The sequence below is a fragment of the Acartia tonsa genome, chromosome 8 (genome assembly GCF_053477335.1).
Source record: "Acartia tonsa isolate MP-2025a chromosome 8, ASM5347733v1, whole genome shotgun sequence".
Taxonomy (NCBI): Eukaryota; Metazoa; Arthropoda; class Copepoda; order Calanoida; family Acartiidae; genus Acartia; species Acartia tonsa.
In genome coordinates this window covers 19,147,378-19,169,976 of record NC_137267.1, presented here as the reverse complement: position 1 = coordinate 19,169,976, position 22,599 = coordinate 19,147,378, and the positions used below count along the sequence as shown (strand labels likewise).

The window sequence follows — 22,599 nt, the reverse complement described above, 5'->3', positions numbered from 1 at the left end:
ATGTTACCCGATTCATCAACAAACTAATTCAAGAAGGATTACCTGGACATACCTTTCAATGTAGAACCATCATCCACGATGCCGTTGCCAGAGCCGATGTATTCGGCATTCTTGGCCATGGATCAAAAAATGGATGCCCACACTGTGACCTTCCAGGGATGGCTTTTTCACAGACTTATCTCCGTCAAAAGAACTTGGTATTGTTCGAATCAATGAATGTATTTTACCCCAGTGACAGTCAAAATATGGGTACGCCGAGGTCTGACGAGAAATTCCGCAAGTTAGAGGAAAATAATCAGAACATGAAAACCAGTTTTTCTGAGCTTGACCCGAGCTTGGATTTAATACAAGATACCCCCAGTGATCCGATGCACGCGTTGCACCTGGGCTATGTAAAGAAAGTGATGACGTACCTGAAGAAAGGACGTAATAGTTATCCAGAATTGGAAGAAGAAGACTTAGTTCAAATGGAGAGAATTACAGGGATGTACTGCATTTGACTAAAGAAATGACGCGTAAAATAGGTGTTTTCTTCGCGCATTTCTCGGCACTGCGATAAAATTCTGCATTTTTAGATTTATGTCTATTACACATTATTTGTACGCCTTGTTATGCCGCTTAAAAGAGTGTTAGTTTGAAAAGTTTAAAGAACTTAAATTTTGAAAATTTTCTCCTTATCACCCATATTTTACCATGAACTGCAGTAACTCCAATTATAGATGAAATCAACGATCAATTGAAGCTTGTTGGCGATTTTGATCGCGTTCCCCGTACGTCCATCATGCGCCTGACAGAGAAGAAGCTAGCCCTCAATTTGAAAAGTTCTGAATTCAAAGTACTGGGCTTTTACCATATGATATTTTATGCAGAGGTAGGTTTTTACCATATTATAATCTTTTTAGAATTTAAAGCTTATTTCAGTTTCATTATATTGTATAGCAATAACATTCTTTTTAAATTTGCGCACGTGTGCTATATTATATATATATTTCTATTGAGGAGGGTGGACTTCCAATAAGTATATAGGGCGAAGCCCCTAGAGGCTAGGGGCGAAAGAGCTAGTTTTACCTTAAATTATTACAATGTTTTTTTTTTCCAGTTGGCAAATCTTAAAGATGAACAACGTCTGATATGCAAGTTTTTATTCCACATATTGCGCAGTCTCGAAGAGCATATAACAACTGAACGTGTGGCTGAGCTCAAGACCATGATAATGGTCCTGAACTCAAAATTGGCGGAGATGTACGGCGAATCGTGCTTGAGTTACAATACTCACATGCTTTACCATATGCCGGAACATGTCCGCCGATTTGGACCATCCATGGCGTTCAGTTGTTATGCTTTCGAAAGTGCCAATCATGTGATATCAACTTACATCCGAGGATATAATTTTGGCCTTAAAGAGGTTTCAAACAGGTAATACTATTTTTTTTTAGTTGAGTTCCTTTGACTTTTAGTTTTGGTTTCAAGAAGTGTCACTTCTCCCCCCCCCCCCCACTCTTTACAAATTTTAATGTAATTTTTAAAAATGTAACATAACTTTCTTTCCGTGTATTGCTGATCAAACACTTAAGCTATAACGATTTCACCAGCAACATACCTTTCCGTTTAACAGCCATTAATGACATAAATGACATATTTAGATTGTTGATATTTCACACAGTGAAACCGTACATAAATGAAAAGCTGGCTGTCAGGGGAAAAAGGAATGCCAACAAACGAAAGTTCGAAAGAAATCAATTCTATACAGACTGCCAAGACCTCTACTTTGTCCCAGACTGCCGTCGTGATAAAACAGTATGGTTGGTCCACAAAGTGAGGACATTTTTTCCGGCATACACCTTTCCTGAAGATTCCAGAATAATAGGTAGGGGTGTATATTTTGCACATGATTAATTGTTGTATAGAAATATTTCATGAACTATACATTTCATCTAATTCCTTTTTAACCTACCACAATTTATTTGTAATTCTCTTATCATGCCAGGAGGAGAGTGTGGTAAAGGGGGGGTCTAGGAAATATGAATTAAGTTTTATGGTTTTAAACACTGAAAATATACACCCCTGGTATTAGGAGTAGGCAAGACTGACGATCCCGAAGACTATAGCCATCCTCCAACACAACTAGCCTCCAACCTACTGAAGTACAGAGTAGCACATATCTCCGTACACCTGTTGCATCAAGATGTCTCCATCGTAATTCCTATCGGAATTTAATTTTGTACATTGAAAGCAGAGAAAGGGGGGGGGGGGGAAATGACACTTTTTGAAACCAAAACTAAAAGTTCCATATTGTACCCTTATAAAACAACTGCCATGCAAAATGACAGATCTGTAACTGTTTCTTTAGTTCAGTTCCTTTGACTTTTAGTTTTGGTTTCAAAAAGTGTCACTTCCCCCCCCCCCCCTTTTGTTATAATATGTATGTAAAATGTTGTAAAATTCAACTGAAGGCCCTTCCCTCTTTATTTGGAATTTATGTGAAATGTACTTTAAAATATTTTTTTCATTAAAATTATTTTTTATAGCTAATTTTAAAAAAGGCATGTCAACTTAATTTAGCAAAACCCTACCTTTTTGGCCATCGATGGGTATGAAGTTAAAGTGTTATAAGTCTAGTCTGTAATTTGAAAGAGTACATGTTTGCAATTTAATTTAATTTTACATAAAATTTTAATTTCTGTCTACACATTTCAGATTTAAAACTATGCAAATTGCCCATGCCAACGACCTGGATACAACAGCGTAATTTCGACTTGCAATTGACCAAGCTAGATCCCAAAATGACGAGGACTGGAAAGAGTGCTAGTTCTGTAAAGGTAAAAATTATATTTAAGGCCTAATTTACTATTGTACAAATTGCTGCTACCCTTCGCTCTTAAAACTTATAAATTCGCATGTTACCGGATCGAAAGGAAAACCTTATCGGTTCATGCTTAACAGACCACAAAAGATTATTGACCAAGTATAATTATTTATTAATTTTCCACAGTGTGTTTAACATTTGATATTAGTAATTAAAATTCTAGGGGCGTAGCCACTGCTATCTAATATCTTATTATGCATTGTAAATACAACAATTATTTCTTGCTTTAGAACAACAAGCCTACTGGAGGTGGCAAACCTAATGGAAGTGCCAGAGGTGGAAGTGCCAAAGCTGCAAATGCCAAACCTGGAAGCAACAAATCTACTGGAGGTGGCAAAGGTACAACAGCAAAGGTAGAATTTTAAGTTTTATTGTTATCGGTTTTTGGTTTGTTGGTGTTTTGTTGTTAAACTAAACTTACTAACATGATGTCTGTTTGTGGGTTGGTACCAACAAATCTCGTTAACCGTTGAACAAATTGGGTCCCTCTAACCATATAACTTAACCTAGCCTAACCTAACACAGTCATTTTGTCGGGAGAGGGGGGGGGGGGGAGGGTAAAGTTTTAAAAAATAGAAGAAAAAAATTAGGATAATGCCGGTGTTGTTTAAAACTATAATCCTCGGTAAGTAATGCTTTACAATAATTATCTATATTATTTTTAGAACACAACTAGAACCACAACATCTCCAATAAGGCCAATAAATATTACCCCACCTCCATCTCCACGGGCACGGCACCACTCCGCGAGTCAACGGACCGCGAGAGTTGTAGTTCCTCCTGCAACATCATCACGATCCCAGTCCCAGTCATCACGACCCCAGGGATCATCTGGCCCTTCTGGTGAGATGGAAGAAAGCGAGGTATTATTTTTATTTCATTTTGTCATCCAGAGGATACAAATTACAATTATTTAGGATATATATCGACTTAGCCTGGAAAAAATAACTTGTAAGATTTGACTAAATTTTTGGTAAACATTGACCAATAAAAATTTACCTTGTAAATTTTTACAAACAAGTTGGTCAAATTTTACCAAGTTGATTTTTTGGTCAAAGTCCAAAAATCTGGACTTAGCCTAAAAATTTACCTTGTCAATTTTTACCAAAAAGTTGGTCAAATTTTACCAAGTTTTTTTGTTTGTCAAAGTCCAAAAATGATGGAAGATGCTTAGGATCACTTGCTCTTGTTTGTGGATAGTCTTCTTTTCTACCACGTAGTTTTTAAAATACCAAGACTTGAAAATATGTGGTTTAATATGTTTAATTTTAAGGATTTGTTCACCGGGGCTGTTATGAACCAAATTCAGAACCAATTTCAGCAGCTACGTACTTTCTTGACCTCACAAATGAAAAATCAAATAGAGCCCATTAATGCGTCCATCAGAAACTTGGTAAACAAAACGTCCACAAACCATGAATTAGTGAAGAATGAAATCAAAGACCTGCAAGACAGTGTATCAAGAGATATGGCTGAAAATACTGTAACCCTGACAACAGAAATGAAGAAAACCGGCAAAATTGTGGAAACCTTGGTGACTGATCTAAGAAGACTGACCAATGTGGATGAGCTTGATGAGGAGGAGGCGAATAAAGGGCCTAGTGAGAATCAGGATGTTGTCGTGGACCAGATTTTCTCACCAGAATTTTACAAAGAAAGAATAAAGAACCATGACCCCTTGGAAAAAGATGGTTATATGCGAAGAGAAGAAATTGTCTTTTTCATCCAAAATTTCGAAGACTCACTGAAAGTGGATAAAGGCTGGCAAACCTTACTGAAAGTATGCCGAGACATCATAACCTTCCTATATGTCGTGTTCGAGCAGTTCACCTTTGACGCCCGCATCACCGCTGCCTTTTGGACTGCTCCGGAACTTATTGATGACGAAACTGGTAAGTAAATATTATTTTGTAAATTTGACATGATGAGAAAACGTTTAAAACAGGGAGAAGGGAGGTGGGGGCAAGGGAAATAAACCGAATAAAAGGGGCATTCCTATTCTTGCTAGCAGGTGACCATGTACAATAATCTTTTTATATATATATTTTATTTGTGAAAATAAATCTTGTGCAGAATATACACCCCTGGTACAATAATAAACATGTACCTATGCATAGTTAATTGAAAATTTCATTATTATTTCAGTGGAACGTTTCTTGGATCATTGTAAGTTAGTGCTTAACGAGACGTACCTACATGAAGCTATCCCACCAAATTTGTGGAGAACAGGAACCTATGTGTCTTCAAGCGACCTTTTTCTAGTGAGGAACCACATACAAGCTTGTAGGTAATTCAATTATTTATCGCATCTATTCCGCGTCTATTAAATGTGAAAGTGGTAGTTTCACAAAATGCATTTCAATGTTCTTTAGTTAAAAAAGTAGTTTCACGAAATGTTAACTGCATATTGTATTCTTGTTAAATTGTTAAACTACATTTCTATGGCATATGTTTCAAAGAATTTCAATTTTGTACCATGTATTTTTTTATGTGGCAAGACTTTTAGTTCATCTTTTCTTGATATATGTTATATGTTATATATTGAGACTGTTTTGATATAAACCCTTTTTTTATCTAGGTTCAAGCGCAATTTCGAACACACTTTTAAAAAGGACGCGACTGGTTTTTGTGAAAATATGAAGAGGGCCGAAGATTATATGATTGCTAATGAGGATCCTGTCTGCTGGAGGTTATTTCGAGGGCTGGTAACGCGAAAACAAGAACGCGCATTGTCAACCCCCCTCTACAAGTATGAACAGGTTTTTGAAATCAAGCCAAGCAAGAAGACAAGCAATAAGAAAGGCAAGAAAGACAAGAAAGACAAGAAAGACAAGAAGGAAAAGCCACAGAAACGATCACCCTTACAGATGTGTGAATTGTATCTGGCCCCTGCAGAGATACAAAGAATTAAGCGGCGTATTAAACCGAAGACAATCACAACTTCAACACCAGGTGTTACAGCCGAAGACAAGAAATTTTACTACATGTTAGGTGCCCACTCAATGGGTTGCTTACCCCACGAAGTTCAAGGAAAGAACCAGATTTACTTGAAAAGAAACAATGACAGGTCGAGTACTACATTTCAGATCAAAAATTATGCAGACATTGGGAATGCAAAGAAATCCAAGCAATTTTTCAAGACAGTCCATAGTGATAAGAAGGTTATACAAAGAGCTGTAATGTATTATTCGTACGCCACAAACAATTTGAAACCAGAAATGAGTGAAGAACAGACAAAGATTCACAATGCCAGTGAGAAAGCAACAAAAATTTCCAGAAATAGAAAGATGAATGCTGCTGATGAATCCACTGCTGATGATTCCACTGCTGATGATTCCACTGCTGATGATTCCACTGCTGATGAATCCACTGATGGTGAAGACAATGATGGTGGAGGCAATGCTGTTGAAGACAATGATGCTGAAGGCAATGCTGTTGAAGAAAATGGTATGGAAAACATTGCTGATGAAGAAAGCAACAATGGTGAGGAGCTTGTAATTGATGACGGAGGCGACGACGTTGAAATGAATTCAAATGATGATCAGATTGGGAATGAGTTACGCATACCACCCGCGGAGAATCCAGCAGTAACTCCAGAACCAGTAAAGCAACCAGTAAAGCCACGTAGGTTATATGAAGATCCAATTGTCAACAGCCAGTCCAATAATAAACCCAAAGTAAATGTATTTGAAAACATCACAAACTCCAAAAGGAAGAAGCATGGAAAGGGCTCGAAAAAGTCGAAGAAGATAATTATTTCTGAAACAGACGATGAGGGCCAAAATGTGGGAAATCTTGATGATACAGTCCCAATGCAAGATGATGAACAACCACCAAACTTTCCACCACTGCAAAGACAGAAAGAATTTTATGGACGAAATAATTCAATCACAGGTACATATTTGTTGAACATTAATTATTATTTATAAGTTTTATCTTTCCTCGTATTGTGTATATACTGCACAAGATTTTTTTTCCTCTGCTACTAATTTTTTTTAAATTTTTCTTCCCCCCCCCCCTAGTTTTTTTTCACCAAGTAGGGGGAAAATTGAAAAATATTTAAAGAACTCTATGATTTATTTATTCTATCCCTCCTACAACACATTTCCTTTTAAAATTTTATTTTCAACCAAGTAGGGGGGGTGGGGGGGTGGAAAAAATGTTTTCAGTACTTGCTTTTTGTTTGGAAACGTATAAAATTAATGTATAAATTAATTATTTACAGGCAACAGTAACGAGAGACAGGTGACTGGAAAGGCAACAAGTGTCGTGGAGGAAAGCAGCAGTGATGAGAATGATGAGGATGCCGAAGGTATTGTTATTTATAGTTTGAAAAACGTAGGAACTGTATCACCTAAATTTAAGTTTATTAATATTTTAGTTGAGAAGTAGTCTTAGATAAAAACCCTGTGGATTAATTTTGTTTTAAGGGAAACTTCGTACAGGCCCTGACAGGGTTTTAGGCTAAAATTTGTATGGGCGCAGCCGCTATCTATAATACTAAGTAGCTTAATGTCTGTCCGGCCGTCAGAAGCTTAAGATCTCAGTAACCACTGAATCGATCGAGGTTACGGTAAAATTTTACCACCTTTTAAATCGTATAGGCTGGTAAAATTTTACCATAAAAGTGGTAAAAACTAGGTTTTTTATGGTATTAATTGTATCCTGGAGATCGGATTCTACTCTTCTGTGTATTGGTCCTGCGGTGATTTTAAGCTATTTCCTTGGAGGGGGGGGGGGGGGGTTGGGTAACATTTATACTATTTGAAATAATGACTATAATAATTATTTAGATGATGTGCCGATCATTCCAAAGAAGAACCGGGAGCGAAGGCAAACCGCATTGGAAGCCGAAGCAAAAACCAAGAGAAGTTTACAGCTGGACTCAAATGAACCATCATTCGAGGTGGATAACGAAGATGACGGAAACCAGAGTGACGAAATTTTGGAGGTTGAGGACATTGAGGACAAGAATGACGGCAATGCAAGTAAGGAAATTCGGATACATCCATGTGGAATAATATTACCCAAACTTGCCATTATAATTGAAAACCACACGGGTCATTATGAGGTTGTTGCAGTAGGCTCAAATGTTTCTATATACAACCAAATGGAAATTTTAGAACTCATCAACATTGACGGTAAGTTACAGGTCTTAATGTAATAAATGGGGGGGGGGGGGGTGGGCGAAAGTGACACTTTTTTGGGGCTTTTATTGGCGGTTCTCGGCGGTGGCGACGCCGTTTCTTCACAGTTCCATATTGTACCCCTATAAAGCAACTGCCAATGCAAAATTCCCCCTTTTATCTTTGATTGGCATATAAATATAGGGTAAAAAATATTGCTTGTTTTCATTTGAATCTGATTAATAGTAACTAATGTTCATATAGGTATGGAAATAATATTGAAGCTACAATTATGTACATTTGCTTTAACATTTTTTATTTCTTTGTAGGAGAAAAAGCAAAGTGGAAAAAAGATGAAGAAGAAGGTGATTTAATTTCTGACATCAAAGAAGAAGCACCAGAAAGTGATGATACAGATCAAGGTCATCAATCAGACCCAGACACTGGAACTGGCAGTAGTAGTAGTAGTGAAGAAGAAGAAGATGAACGCAGGCCAAAAGCAAAAGTGGCCCAAAAGCCAAAGCCTACCAAAGAAGTTCCTAAACGTCCCAGAAAACAAACAAAATTTCCATCAACGAATCAAATTGAAGCGGTGTTGTACAGAAACCAGAGCAGAGCAAGCACGAGCAGAGCACAAAATGAAAGCCGGGAATATGCTGAAAGTTGCGGAGGCACATCAAATCCTGATGAAGACGTAAACCCACAACCAGGTTGTAGTTATAGTCAACTCAGTGCAGAGCCAGGTTGTAGTAATAGTCAACTCAGTGAGCAACCTAACCAAATTAGGATGCAGCAAATGTTGAACAGAACAAATACACATTTGCCCGATTTCGGCCAGCGTGGTGAGACTCGGACAAGAAGAGATGCCAACAAACGAGTAAAGGCCAACATGAAGAGGCAAAGATTGTGGGAACAGGGAATCAGGCCTGAAGATGAAGAGTTAGAGAAGAAGAAAAGATCAAGCTCCAGACCACCACAGAGAGCAAGTTCTCAACAATGTTCTCAGAACATAAACAATTACAGTATCTTTGGCAGCTACATTACAGCTGATTCGGGAAAGGGGTGTATATTCTGCACAAGAAATATTGTTTGTCCACGGCTAAAAATTTTTAAAATTTACAAATGTTTTCAGTTTTCTTAATTATTACCTTTTTTTCTTACCTCCATCTATTTATATTTAATGAAATATAATATACATCCCTGTGCAGACTTGGAAAAAATATTACACATCCGAACCATGTAGAATATACATCCCTGGCAGAATGGAGACAAGTATTATTCGTCGGAACTTTCGTCTGAAAACGAAGTACAAGACGAAGAACAAGACGAAGAACAAGACGAAGAACAAGACGAAGAACAAGACGAAGACCTGATAGCTCCCAGTCAATCCCAATAATTCCAGGACTTTACGTATATATATATTTATATGTAATTTTTTTTTATGTCATAAGTTTCATCTTCAACTTTTTTTTATAATATCTAGAAAGGAGTAGTTTCCCAAAATGCATTTGAAGTTAATTTAGTGAACCGTATATTTGAACCTGTTTAAATGTGTTTAAACTTTATTTATATGGCATAAATTTGAAGAAAGTTAAATTTTCTACCACGTACTTTTACCATCTTAACAAAGAAAAATATGCAATTCACAAAATTAAGTTCAAATGCATTTTGTGAAACTACCCCTTTCCACCAATTAAGTTTAATGAGCTTAAAGTTAAGAGCTTAAACTGAAAATTTTTTGTTGTATAATCTGTTGCATTTTTGGTAATTCAGTATATAGCAGTTGTAGTTTACCCCCTAAACTAAGGAAAAAAAGTATTCACAACTAGCTTTTGTTAATTTTATATATTTGTTTAATTTTGTATATAAATATTATATATATGACAGTTATCGTAGGGAATGTTTTAATTAATACGGTGGTAGATTTCCATGGTAAAATCCGTAATGTTTCTGTGCTGTAATTAAAAAAGAGAACGTTTCAAATTTGTATTAACTTTTTGTAAATGAAATTTGTCTATATACTTGTTTACAATATAAGATATACCAATATGTGATCTTGCTGGACCCTATTATATTAAAATTCCCTACGTCAGTTTTTTGGACATTTATTCATGAAAATTTATAATTACCAGTGATAATTTGTTTCTTTTCAAATTTAATATAGAATGTCCGACATGTCCATGTCAGCCACAGCAGCAGCCGACTTAGAGAGAGACGAACAGCACGAAGAACAGAAGCCGGAAACCACAAGTGGGTGAGTAATATTTTAATATGTATAAAACGAAGTAGAATGATGTCTGTCTGTCTGTCTGTCCGTCCGTCCGTCCCTAGCTATATTTTGGTAACCATTCATCGAATCGGATTCGACAATCCATCACAACATAATTACATAAATACATATTACATATTTTTTGGTAATTACTTCTTTGGGCAAAGGTCCGATTACCTGGGATATATAATATATATTTATATATTTCAGTGATAGCGAAAAAGAGAAGAACGAAATGAGTGTGTCTGAGCCTGAGCTGCCTGCTAAGCTGGCTGACCTGCCTGATACCCCTCCTAAATCGTCTGATACAGAAGATTTGAACCTAACTTTGGATTGCACTACGTAAGTTTATTTATTTTTGTTACCATTCTATTTCTGTTCGGAAGGTGGTAGTAGCCGGATTGAAAAGAGTAGGATAAACATTATTGTTATGGCGAATAATTATAGTTTCATTCAGGGGTGTACATTACGCACAAGATTTATTTTGTTCCCGTGGTACAAAATTTTGTATTTTTTTCCCACCTATTTTTATCTCACCAAGTAGGGACGGAAATGGAGAAATATTGAAAGAACTAAAATTTTTGGTCCTACCACACATATTTTAGTTATTTTCCCCCCACCACCTGAACAGGGGATCCCATATAGGATATACACCCCTGATATTTCAAATTAGCAGCTACGCTAAACCCTCTAATATGAAGTATATCTCTTAAAGTTTCTTTTGCCACTCCCTTCCCTTGCCGGTACCTATGAGAAGAACCCGATCTGTTCAGTGGTTATCGAGATCCTTCGGTACATAAACACGGACATCCTGTTACTTTAGTATTATTTTTTTTTATTTTTCAGGGACGACGATGGATGGGAGACAATGCAGAAAATAAAACAAGACCTTAGGGCAGCAAAGCAAAAAATTGCTTCTTTGGAAGAGGAGATCGCTTGTTTGGAAACACAAACAAAGTAAGAAATTTTTTTCACTTCTTTTTTTGGTATTTAATCCGGGCGACTGTGTTGTAAATGATTTTTCGGTACAGACAAATTCACCTTTATATATTACAAAACTAGCAAGTATGCCTCTAGGGGTAAGGTGGGAGGGGTAAATGTGGACCAAAAAAAAAGTTTACTATTTAATTATAATATGATTGCTTAATTCAGGGAGCAATCCAAGAGATGTCCGGCGGCACAAAAGGATGACCAGAAGGTCGGACAAGCCTCTGTTATGGAAGGAGAAGCAAAGTAAGATATCCTATTATATAAAGTAGTAAGCGTTTTTTGTTTGTCCCGAAGGATAACCGCTAAACCGATATTGTTCTCCTTTAAAGTGAAGCTTCTTATAGGTCCTGGAAAGGTTTTAAACTATTTTTGTGCAGGGTGTCTTCACCCCCTCCCCCAAAAAATATTTTTACTCTTCTGAAACTGAAATTGAAAATGGGAAGATGTTGATTTTTCCCCTTCCAACCTTAAGTGCCCCTAGAGGTTTCTAGGGGCGTAGCCACTAGTTTCTTTTAATAATCTTTTTTCATACTTTATCCGGGCGACTGTGTTGTAAATGATTTTTCGGTACAGACAAATTCACCTTTATATATTAAAAAACTAGCAAGTATGCCTCTAGGGGTAAGGTGGGAGTGGTAAATGTGGACCATAAAAAGTTTACTATTTAATAATAATATGATTGCTTAATTCAGGGAGCAATCCGAGAAATGTCCGGCGGCACAAAATGATGATCAGAAGGTCGGACAAGCCTCTGTTATGGAAGGAGAAGCAAAGTAAGATATCCTGTTATATAAAGTAGTAAGCGTTTTTTGTCTGTCCCGAAGGATAACCGCTAAACCGATATTGTTCTCCTTTAAAGTGAAGCTTCTTATAGGTCCTAGAAAGGTTTTAAACTATTTTTGTGCAGGGTGTCTTCACCCCCTCCCCCAAAAAATATTTTTACTCTTCTGAAACTGAAATTGAAAATGGGAAGATGTAGATTTTTCCCCTTCCAACCTTAAGTGCCCCTAGAGGTTTCTAGGGGCGTAGCCACAAGTTTCTTTTAATAATCTTTTTTCATACTTTATCCGGGCGACTGTGTTGTAAATGATTTTTCGGTACAGACAAATTCACCTTTATATATTACAAAACTAGCAAGTATGCCTCTAGGGGTAAGGTGGGAGTGGTAAATGTGGACCATAAAAAGTTTACTATTTAATAATAATATGATTGCTTAATTCAGGGAGCAATCCGAGAAATGTCCGGCGGCACAAAATGATGATCAGAAGGTCGGACAAGCCTCTGTTATGGAAGGAGAAGCAAAGTAAGATATCCTATTATATAAAGTAGTAAGCGTTTTTTGTCTGTCCCGAAGGATAACCGCTAAACCGATATTGTTCTCCTTTAAAGTGAAGCTTCTTATAGGTCCTGGAAAGGTTTTAAACTATTTTTGTGCAGGGTGTCTTCACCCCCTCCCCCAAAAAATATTTTTACTCTTCTGAAACTGAAATTGAAAATGGGAAGATGTTGATTTTTCCCCTTCCAACCTTAAGTGCCCCTAGAGGTTTCTAGGGGCGTAGCCACTAGTTTCTTTTAATAATCTTTTTTCATACTTTATCCGGGCGACTGTGTTGTAAATGATTTTTCGGTACAGACAAATTCACCTTTATATATTAAAAAACTAGCAAGTATGCCTCTAGGGGTAAGGTGGGAGTGGTAAATGTGGACCATAAAAAGTTTACTATTTAATAATAATATGATTGCTTAATTCAGGGAGCAATCCGAGAAATGTCCGGCGGCACAAAATGATGATCAGAAGGTCGGACAAGCCTCTGTTATGGAAGGAGAAGCAAAGTAAGATATCCTATTATATAAAGTAGTAAGTGTTTTTTGTCTGTCCCGAAGGATAACCGCTAAACCGATATTGTTCTCCTTTAAAGTGAAGCTTCTTATAGGTCCTGGAAAGGTTTTAAACTATTTTTGTGCAGGGTGTCTTCACCCCCTCCCCCAAAAAATATTTTTACTCTTCTGAAACTGAAATTGAAAATGGGAAGATGTTGATTTTTCCCCTTCCAACCTTAAGTGCCCCTAGAGGTTTCTAGGGGCGTAGCCACTAGTTTCTTTTAATAATCTTTTTTCATACTTTATCCGGGCGACTGTGTTGTAAATGATTTTTCGGTACAGACAAATTCACCTTTATATATTACAAAACTATAGCAAGTATGCCTCTAGGGGTAAGGTGGGAGTGGTAAATGTGGACCATAAAATTTTTACTATTTAATAATAATATGATTGCTTAATTCAGGGAGCAATCCGAGAAATGTCCGGCGGCACAAAAGGATGACCAGAAGGTCGGACAAGCCTCTGTTATGGAAGGAGAAGCAAAGTAAGATATTTCTTTTAATATTATTTTTTCATACTTTATCCGGGCGACAGTGTTGTAAATGATTTTTCTGTAAAGACAAATTCAACGTGTTCCTTTATTTATTAAAAGCGAGTACTAGCAAGTACGCCTCTAGCTGGGTAAGGTGGAAGGGGTAAATGTGGAACCAAAAAGTTAACTACTTAATTTAAATAGATTATTATATATATATTGTTTAATTCAGGAACAAAACAGCTGCAGCTGGCTCTCCAGAAAATTCGGATGAGAACGAGGTTAAGGAAGTCACTGTTATGGAAACACCAGCAAAGTAAGATTTTTTAAAAATTGTTTTTACTACTTTATCCTGGCGACTGTGTTGTAAATGATTTTTCTGTACGCTAAACCCTCTAATATGAAGTATATCCTTAAAGTTTCTTTTGCCACTCCCTTCCCTTGCCGGTACCTATGAGAAGAACCCGATCGGTTCAGCGGTTAACAAGATCCTTCGCTACATACAAACAAAAATCGTTTTACTTTGTAGTATAGATTGTTTAATTTCAGGATGGAAGACAAACCGGATTTTGATATAATTTATGAGAACATAAAGAATCCAGGACCAAAAAGCCCAGGTATAGTACAATATTTATACTAGCGACTGTGCCCAAAGCATATAGTGAAACATTTCTGTACTAGGCACTAAGAAAATGCCGTAATACATTGTATTATTACACTAGGTTAGGTTAGGTTAGGTTAGGTTAGGTTAGGTTAGGTTAGGTTAGGTTAGGTTAGGTTAGGCTAGGCTAGGCTAGGCTAGGCTAGGCTAGGCTAGGCTAGGCTAGGCTAAAACTAGAAATATTACTCTTTCTATTAATACACTAGGTTAGGTTAGGCTAGAAAAAAAAACTATTGTAAAATTGAAGTATTTTTTTGTAAAAAAAAGTAATTTTAAAAAATATTTTAATTTCAGTGTATCGGGTGTCAGATGATGAGCAGGAGATGTTTGAACCACCCCCTCCTACAATCACGCCAGCATCAAAACTGAGTAGGCGCAAAAGAAGTGCAACACCGGGGAAAATCAAGACCTGCGCCCATGGACGCAGTCCCCGAAGCGAGCTGCCATTGAACACAAGACTCATCGAATGCACCTATATGTGTCCAGACTGCCGCGTCTTCTTTCACAAGAGGCAAAAACAAAGAAAAGAAGGACAAAAGTAAGCTGATGTATAATAGTCCTTCCAGTCAGATCATATATAAACTATTTGTGATAAAAAAGTGATATATATCAAGATATCTTGAGTCAAAAATATGTTTAACCACCTTTAATTTGTACGTACATTAATCTATATGACAGTTTTGACAGTTTTGTTCTGACGATGAGAATATTCATATAATATTATATTTGAAACCGCTATTCCTATATAGCAAATTTTTGAAAATTTAATAATGGAAAGTAACTTCGTAATATATTTTTCTTGTGTATAAAAATGTTCTAGTATAAAGTACAATTAGAATCCAGATCTCAGCAATTAAAACCTATGTATATTTGTGTTAATTTCTCAGCTTAAACCGATTAAACATGCAGTTATATTATCTGTAAAACTATGTAATATTTGGTCATTTAAACCACGTCTAGAATTATAGACTAATTAAGAAAATTTCTGTGAATATATACCTATATAGTATCGCGCTATCGTACCTATGTAAATCATTATGTAAAAAAATATGTTTAAGTGTTTCAATCAATAAAGATAATAATGAAAACAATTTTTTTTTTATTTTTGCGTTTTGTGTACAAGCGAGGTTTTTCTATAATTAAGGTCGTTTTTTACCACTTTCTCGTGATTTTTACCACCCGTTTTTACCACAATTATTGGTAAATTTTTACCATATTTACCCTATTTCTGGTAAAATTTTACCAGTTTAGGGCAAAAATATTACCAGGTGTTGAACAGTTTTACCACTTTTTCGGTAAAATCTACCAGAAATTTGCGGTAAATTTTACCAAAAAAGTGGTAAAAATTGGTCAAAATCTGGTATAAATTTGCGTCCTAAAATGGTAATATTTTACCGGAAATCTGGTAAAATTTTACCAATAATTGTGGTAAAAATCGCTGGTAAAAAGCGTCACAGAGTACCACCAAAAGTGTTTTTACCACGATTACGGTAAAATTTTACCACCTTTTAAATCGTATAGGCTGGTAAAATTTTACCATAAAAGTGGTAAAAACTAGGTTTTTTTATGGTATTAATTCGATCCTGGGCATAACAGAAGAAACCATTAGGGCGAAATATTATAAATAAATTAATTTTAGTTGACCTATTTTAAAGTAAAAGTATAAGGCTTATTCTGTTAATTTTACTAGTACAGGATATATATAAGACAATAAATTGATGTACATCCCCAATTTTGATACACAAAATTACCCCTTCTTTAGATTACAATTTGTGGTTGAAACGCTTGAACAATCGGGTTAATAAACCAACCAAATAAAAGTTATGATATTCCCGAAAGATGCTAAGTCAAAGAATAAGAAAACATTTTTATAAAACTTTGGGGACTAGTGTAATAAACAGCTGATTTTCCTTTCATCCTGACCTAGTGGCATTGCCTTTTTACCAAAATACTTACCCGTAACTAAAGGCAGAATTTTTCATTATAAATGGGGAGGACAATAATGATATATTAGCCAATTTTCTGACCTGATAAAAAGTTTGACTGTTATGGTTTGATCGTATTCATTCTTGTTAAAATAGATACAAACTAGCGGCCAAGCCCCTAGAATCCTCTAGGGACACTTGAGGTTATATAATATAGTTATAGTTATATATATATTAAGAGATATAAGTTTTCCGGAATTGTAATGTAGGGAGTAGATTTAAAATCTGCATCAAATTTTAAGGATTTTTTATAAAATTCGTTTTTTGTATAATTCTTTATCTAAAAGCGGAAATACAAATTAAGTTAATTAATTTTGGCATCTGTGATTGGTGGATTTAAAAAATCTGCGCTCTGATTGGATGTCGTACATCATTCAACCAATTAGAGCGCAGGTAGTTTAAAATCCACCTATCCTATTGGTCAAAATTAATTAACTTAAAATGTATTTTCGCTTTTAGATAAAGAATTTTACAAAAAACGAATTTTATAAAAAATCCTTAAAATTTGATGCAGATTTCAAATCTACTCCCTACATTAAAATTCCGGAAAACTTATATCTCTTAATATATATATATACAGCATGACCCTCGAAAAAGTATTTTTAAGCATCTGCAGCCTATATTTTTCAATAAAATATTAAAAGATTCATATGTACTTGTTCTCTATAATTTTCTACATCAAAGGATATCAAAATATTTTTTTTACATCAATTAACAGCCGAGATTTTTAAAGCCAAAGTTTGGAAAAAGTGCTTGAGAAACTGGATATTGCTAAATATTTCTTAGTTTTTTATTAGTATATTACTTTTTATCAACCAGTTAAAAAACAAATAAGAAAGAAGAGCAAGTTTACAATTGATACATTTTTTATTGCATTAAAAAACGTTACTTTTACATATAAAAAACTACTTTTCAAATTTTACTGAATACATTTTTCTTATAACCATTTTCCCTCAAATCTTATAATATCTCCCACTTATTAATATGACCTTAAATAAACCCCTCCCCAATTTATGCTCATTACCGGAAAGATTAGCGCCACCTTTACCAATAAATTCACGCCCACTCATCAAATTAATCTAAAACACATAAAAATCATTTAAATTGTTAAATGTTTAATAAAAGTTTGTAGCTGTACACTGTGGGCTACAATTGAATCAAGACAAAAGTAAGTGCCGAGCCCTGGGACCTATGTAGGGTGAAAATATACATAAATCCTTGATGATTCCAGGTGGAGACAAAATATTTTAGCGGGGTCTTTTGGTTTTTTTTCAATTTAAAGTTCTGAAAAAAAATTGAAAAAAATATGAAAATCTTTAATAAAAAACAAACAAAAAATAATTTTCAATATTTTTTTTTACTAAAAGATACAAACAACTTATATAAATACTATAAGCTTTAAAAAAATCACAATTTTCAAATTTAGACTTTCAATATAAAGATTTGTAGAAAAAACCTAACAACAAATTCTAATATATTTCTGATCAACATAGCAATAAAACGTCTTTTGCAAAATCTTTATCATCAAAAATAAATAGCACTTACTAAAGACTTTTTTTCATTTAAACTTATACTTTTCACATTAATTACTTTTAAAGATTGATTTTTTCTAAAAGAAAGGTTGCGTGATTTTTTTATTCATAATTAATTGCCTAATTTTGAGATTCAGATAAAAAACCTTACTGCTTTATATCATTGGATACTCTACTAGCAGCGGCTACGCCTCTAGAGGCATATAGGGACCCTTAGGTTGGGGGGGAAGACGAACCCCCCCTTACAATTACAGTTTTTTTTAATGAAAAAGTTAAAAACATTTATTTTGGAGAGTTGATTCTCTTGGGATAGTGATGGTACCCTTCCCCAAAATAGTAATAAACCTTACCAGGACATATAAGAAGCTACCATGTAAAGGAGAACCATATTGGTTCAGTGGTTAGTGAGATCCCTTGGTGCACAAAGACTCACATAGAACGTGTTACTTTATTATAAAGATACATATATACACAGAAACTCTACAATCAGAGTATGTCTGTTTGTTCCTCTGTCTGTATAAAAACATTACAGAATATATTTATTTGGTACTAGCGGCTACGCCCCTAGAGGCCTTTAGGGGCACTTGAGAGGGGAAGAAGTGGTTGAATTCTACAACTAGATTTTTATTTTAGAATTAAAAAGAAAAAGTTATTTTTTCTGTGTGAAATGGGGTCCTTTTTTAGGGGTTGATTTCTCCTAGGATGGTGGAGGTACCCTCCCAAAATAAGTTATAAACCTTCCAAGAACCAATGAGAAGCTACATAGAAAAAAAAGAACCATTGGTCATTTTTAATTACTATTCAGGGATCTAAAGGGATAAGACAATGACCGCTAAATTGATTTACATTCCCAAATATGATACATGGATAACCCTTCTGTATGTTTCAGTTAATGGTTGAAATGTTAGGAACTTAATTTAATAATCCAACCAAACAAAAATCGCAACAGGTCCCCTAAGTAGTTAAGCCAACGAATAACAAATTCCTATATTAAACTATGGGGACTAGTCTAATAAACAGCCCATTGTCCCATCTCGCTCTGATTAATATATTTTTGTATCCGTATGTTACACTTGCTATTTTCTTTATTTGTATTCTTTTAAACTTAAGAGCTTCACTAATTATGGATGTTGTCTTTTTCCCTTGTTAAATCCAATTACCTAATTCTGGATATTCTTTGAGGTTGATAATTACAATTATATTTTATTAAATGGAAAAAGAACAATTTAATCATAATTCAAGATAAAAATTATTTTATCACTAGCAGTTTTGCCCCTAGAGGCATCTAGGGACCCTTGACAAGTGGGGGGAAGTTGACCCCTCCCCTACTTTCAGTTTTAGTATGTAAAAGAAAAAGTTTTTTTTAAATGTTGGGTAGGAACAGCGGTTAGCAAGAACTTTAGGCACAGACAGAAAAAACACACGGACATCCTATCTTTTTTATACAGGGATATAACTTTTAAATGATAGGAAATTTTTTTTTTCCAGATGATATTTCTCTCCCTGCTTTAAAGCACTATTAATGATACAAAATAGATTGATGTCTGTTTGTCCATCTTTCTGATGCTTAAGAACTGATATGGTTCTTTTTTTACTTTACTATGTAGCTTCTCATTGGTCCTTGGAATGTTTATAACTTTTTTTGAGAAAGAGAAGAGAAATCGCCCCTTAAAAAAGGACCACAACACACAAAAAAAACTTTTTCTTTTTAAGCCTAAAATAAAAATATAGATGTTGAATTCAACCCCTTCTTCACCTCTTAAGTGCCCCTAAAGGCCTCTAAGGGCGTAGCCGCTATAGCAAAATAAATATATTCTGTATTGTTTTTATACAGACGGATGAACAAACAGACATACTCTGATTGTAGAGTTTCTGTGTATATATGTATCTTTATAATAAAGTAACACGTTCTATGTGAGTCTTTGTGCACCAAGGGATCTCACTAACCACTGAACCAATATGGTTCTCCTTTACATGGTAGCTTCTTATATGTCCTGGTAAGGTTTATTACTATTTTGGGGAAGGGTACCATCACTATCCCAAGAGAATCAACTCTCGAAAATAAATGTTTTTAACTTTTTCATAAAAAAAAACTGTAATTGTAAGGGGGGGTTTGTCCTCCCCCCCCCCAACCTAAGGGTCCCTATATGCCTCTAGAGGCGTAGCCGCTGCTAGTAGAGTATCCAATGATATAAAGCAGTAAGGTTTTTTATCTGAATCTCAAAATTATGAATAAAAAAATCGCGCAACCTTTCTTTTAGAAAAAATCAATCTTTAAAGTTAATTAATGTGAAAAGTATAAGTTTAAATGAAAATAAGTCTTTTGTAAGTGCTATTTATTTTTGATGATAAAGATTTTGCAAAAGACGTTTTATTGCTATGTTGATCAGAAATATGTTAGAATTTGTTGTTAGGTTTTTTCTACAAATCTTTATATTGAAAGTCTAAATTTGAAAATTGTGATTTTTTTAAAGCTTATAGTATTTATATAAGTTGTTTGTATCTTTTAGTAAAAAAAAATATTGAAAATTATTTTTTGTTTGTTTTTTATTAAAGATTTTCATATTTTTTTCAATTTTTTTTCAGAACTTTAAATTGAAAAAAAAACCAAAAGACCCCGCTAAAATATTTTGTCTCCACCTGGAATCATCAAGGATTTATGTCTATTTTCACCCTACATAGGTCCCAGGGCTCGGCACTTACTTTTGTCTTGATTCAATTGTAGCCCACAGTGTGTAACTTTTGGGTTTTTTAACTTATTTTGATAAAATAAAAAGTGTTTGATTTCTGTTTATGTAAACTTTCAATTTGCTACTATTTTTTATAGGATTTCTTTTTGTAAGGGTGTTTTTGCAATTTACACTAATCTAAAAATGCCTTTTAGAGCAAGTGAAAAAAGTGCTTTCAGCATGAAATAAATTTCTTGGAAACATCTTTATATGAGTTTTATAAAAAGTATTGAAATTATGAGGAAAACACGTCATTTCACTTTAAAAAAACATTTTTCTTGAAAAGTTACTTTTTCCTCAGCCACTTTTTCAAAACTTTGGCTCTAAAAATCTCAGCTGTTAATTGATGTAAAAAAAAATATTTTTATATCTATATTTTTTTTTACATCTACTTATGTGGAAATCTACAGAGAACAAGGACATATACATTTTTTGATAATTCATTGAGAAATATGGGCTGCAGATGCTTAAAAATACTTTTTCGAGGGTCATGCTGTATATATACAGTGTGTTTTTTTTTATGAGAACTTTTTTGAAAGCAATTTTACCCCACTTATAGTTATCATAATTTAAAGATTAATGGCTTATTTTCTTCGTTTTTTATAACCATTTATAGAACATCAAAAAAATATTTCAGATTGTATTAAAAAAGTGCAGTAAAATTAAAAATTCAAAACCTAGGTGTCAACATCTAAAAATGGTTTTAGCGCATTTTTCTCATACTCAAATCTTCTACCCTTTGCAAGAATGGCTGCAAAGTTAAGATACAGAGTTAAAAATTGATACAGATACTATTGGGGACATGTACTAGAACATATCGAAGTTTGTAAGCCATATCTCAACCAGGGAGGGAGTACTGGCCCCCCAAAGTTGACTACTGAAAATCCAATTTTTTTCTTGCAAAGTGTAGAAGATTTGAGCTTAAGAAAAATGCGCTAAAAACATTTTTAGATGTTGACACCTAAGTTTTGAATTTTTGATTTTTCTGTACTTTTTTAATACAATCTGAAATATTTTTTTGAAGTTCTATAAATGGTTATAAAAAACGAAAAAAATAAGCCATTAATCATTAAATTCTGATAACTATAAGTGGGGTAAAATTGCTTTCAAAAAAGTTCTCATAAAAAAAAACACACTGTATATATATATAATATAGTTATAAACCTTTATTGGACCTATAGGAAGATTAATGTAAAGGAGAACCATGTCGGCTCTGTGGTTAGCAAAATCCTTCGCTACAGAGAGAAAAGCTTAATCCTTATAAGAAAGTAAGAGGATGTTTGTTTGTCTGTTTGTACAAAAGGATCTCGCTAACCGCTTAACCTATCGGGTTCTACTAAACAGGGTAGCTTCTCATAGATCCCGGGAAGGTTTATAAATATTTTTGGGGAGGGTACCACCACCCTCTCACGAGAAATCACAAAAAATATTCTCGTACTTTTTTATATAATAGGACTAGCGGCTACGCGCCTAGAGGCCTCTAGGGACACGTAAAATTGTATCTTCAGTCTATTTTAAAATTAGCTACTTACCAAAGATATTTATTTAACCGATAGATGGTGTTAGTTATGTTTTTAGCTAATTGCAAAAATGTCCACAGGGCGGCGTTTTTTTTATTTTCTTTATTTTTGTCGATTTCTTTGGGGAGGGTGGTGGTAACCTCCCCAAAAATAGTTATAAACTTCCCAGGAACTATGCAAATCTACCCTGTTAGGAGAACCCGATGGATTCAGCGGTTAGCGAGATCCTTCACTACAAACAGACAAACAAACATCCTGTTACTTTATTATAAGGATTGTATCAACACTTTCAGTAGCTCATTATTTGCTTTGCTTTAATGGTTTAAATTTATTTAAGTTACCATTTAGATTAATGTTGAAATTCAATCCGCCAATTTGGTTTAGCAACTCATTTTGTTTGCAAAGATGCATTTTAGTAGTACAGCTACTAAAATAGTTATTTATTGCATCGTATTATAGACAGCCTTCCGTGGATATTAAACTGAAATATTATCAAAAAACCATTTTATTAGCTACAAGGGGAGAAGGCACGAGTTAACAAAACTGGAATAGAATATACGATTTTTAT

General features: G+C 34.6%; 3 protein-coding genes across 5 annotated transcripts; all 3 read left to right on the top strand.

Annotated features, from left to right (window-relative positions):
• Window positions 1-830: 830 nt before the first annotated feature.
• On the top strand, window positions 831-4,141 carry LOC145326184 (uncharacterized). 2 transcript variants are annotated; one of them, XR_013881788.1, is made up of 4 exons: window positions 831-1,416; window positions 1,644-1,867; window positions 2,075-3,219; window positions 3,532-4,141. XR_013881788.1 is itself a non-coding variant. In XM_080169332.1 (3 exons), the coding sequence occupies exons 1-3, from the start codon at window positions 1,208-1,210 to the stop codon at window positions 2,215-2,217; spliced, it is 576 nt and encodes a 191-aa protein (XP_080025458.1). In that variant the 5' UTR covers window positions 831-1,207; the 3' UTR covers window positions 2,218-3,393. The 2 variants fall into 2 exon arrangements, 1 of the variants encoding a protein (XP_080025458.1); XM_080169332.1 differs by lacking the exon at window positions 3,532-4,141 and having other exon boundaries at window positions 2,075-3,393.
• A 23-nt stretch (window positions 4,142-4,164) lies between these two features.
• On the top strand, window positions 4,165-5,178 carry LOC145326183 (uncharacterized). The gene is made up of 2 exons (XM_080169331.1): window positions 4,165-4,758; window positions 5,012-5,178. The coding sequence occupies exons 1-2, from the start codon at window positions 4,215-4,217 to the stop codon at window positions 5,155-5,157; spliced, it is 690 nt and encodes a 229-aa protein (XP_080025457.1). The 5' UTR covers window positions 4,165-4,214; the 3' UTR covers window positions 5,158-5,178.
• A 4,647-nt stretch (window positions 5,179-9,825) lies between these two features.
• LOC145326180 (uncharacterized) lies at window positions 9,826-15,356 on the top strand. 2 transcript variants are annotated; one of them, XM_080169328.1, is made up of 9 exons: window positions 9,826-10,246; window positions 10,472-10,603; window positions 11,108-11,218; window positions 11,414-11,494; window positions 12,474-12,554; window positions 13,536-13,616; window positions 13,837-13,920; window positions 14,154-14,221; window positions 14,560-15,356. In XM_080169328.1, exons 1-9 carry the CDS (start codon window positions 10,158-10,160, stop codon window positions 14,805-14,807), a joined length of 975 nt encoding a protein of 324 aa, XP_080025454.1. In that variant the 5' UTR covers window positions 9,826-10,157; the 3' UTR covers window positions 14,808-15,356. The 2 variants fall into 2 exon arrangements, with proteins under 2 accessions (XP_080025454.1, XP_080025455.1); XM_080169329.1 differs by lacking the exon at window positions 12,474-12,554 and having other exon boundaries at window positions 9,841-10,246.
• Window positions 15,357-22,599: the final 7,243 nt, after the last annotated feature.

What these genes read in the sequence shown, in the direction of transcription:
- LOC145326184 (XM_080169332.1), top strand. Translation starts at nt 1,208, where the DNA reads ATGATAATGGTCCTGAACTCAAAATTGGCGGAGATGTACGGCGAATCG. An exon ending in CTTAAAGAGGTTTCAAACAG is followed by an intron (nt 1,417 to 1,643) that starts GTAATACTATTT and finishes TGACATATTTAG; the next exon opens with ATTGTTGATATTTCACACAG. An exon ending in TGAAGATTCCAGAATAATAG is followed by an intron (nt 1,868 to 2,074) that starts GTAGGGGTGTAT and finishes CCCTGGTATTAG; the next exon opens with GAGTAGGCAAGACTGACGAT.
- LOC145326183 (XM_080169331.1), top strand. Translation starts at nt 4,215, where the DNA reads ATGAAAAATCAAATAGAGCCCATTAATGCGTCCATCAGAAACTTGGTA. An exon ending in ACTTATTGATGACGAAACTG is followed by an intron (nt 4,759 to 5,011) that starts GTAAGTAAATAT and finishes TTATTATTTCAG; the next exon opens with TGGAACGTTTCTTGGATCAT.
- LOC145326180 (XM_080169328.1), top strand. Translation starts at nt 10,158, where the DNA reads ATGTCCGACATGTCCATGTCAGCCACAGCAGCAGCCGACTTAGAGAGA. An exon ending in AAGCCGGAAACCACAAGTGG is followed by an intron (nt 10,247 to 10,471) that starts GTGAGTAATATT and finishes TATATATTTCAG; the next exon opens with TGATAGCGAAAAAGAGAAGA. An exon ending in GTTATGGAAGGAGAAGCAAA is followed by an intron (nt 13,617 to 13,836) that starts GTAAGATATTTC and finishes TGTTTAATTCAG; the next exon opens with GAACAAAACAGCTGCAGCTG.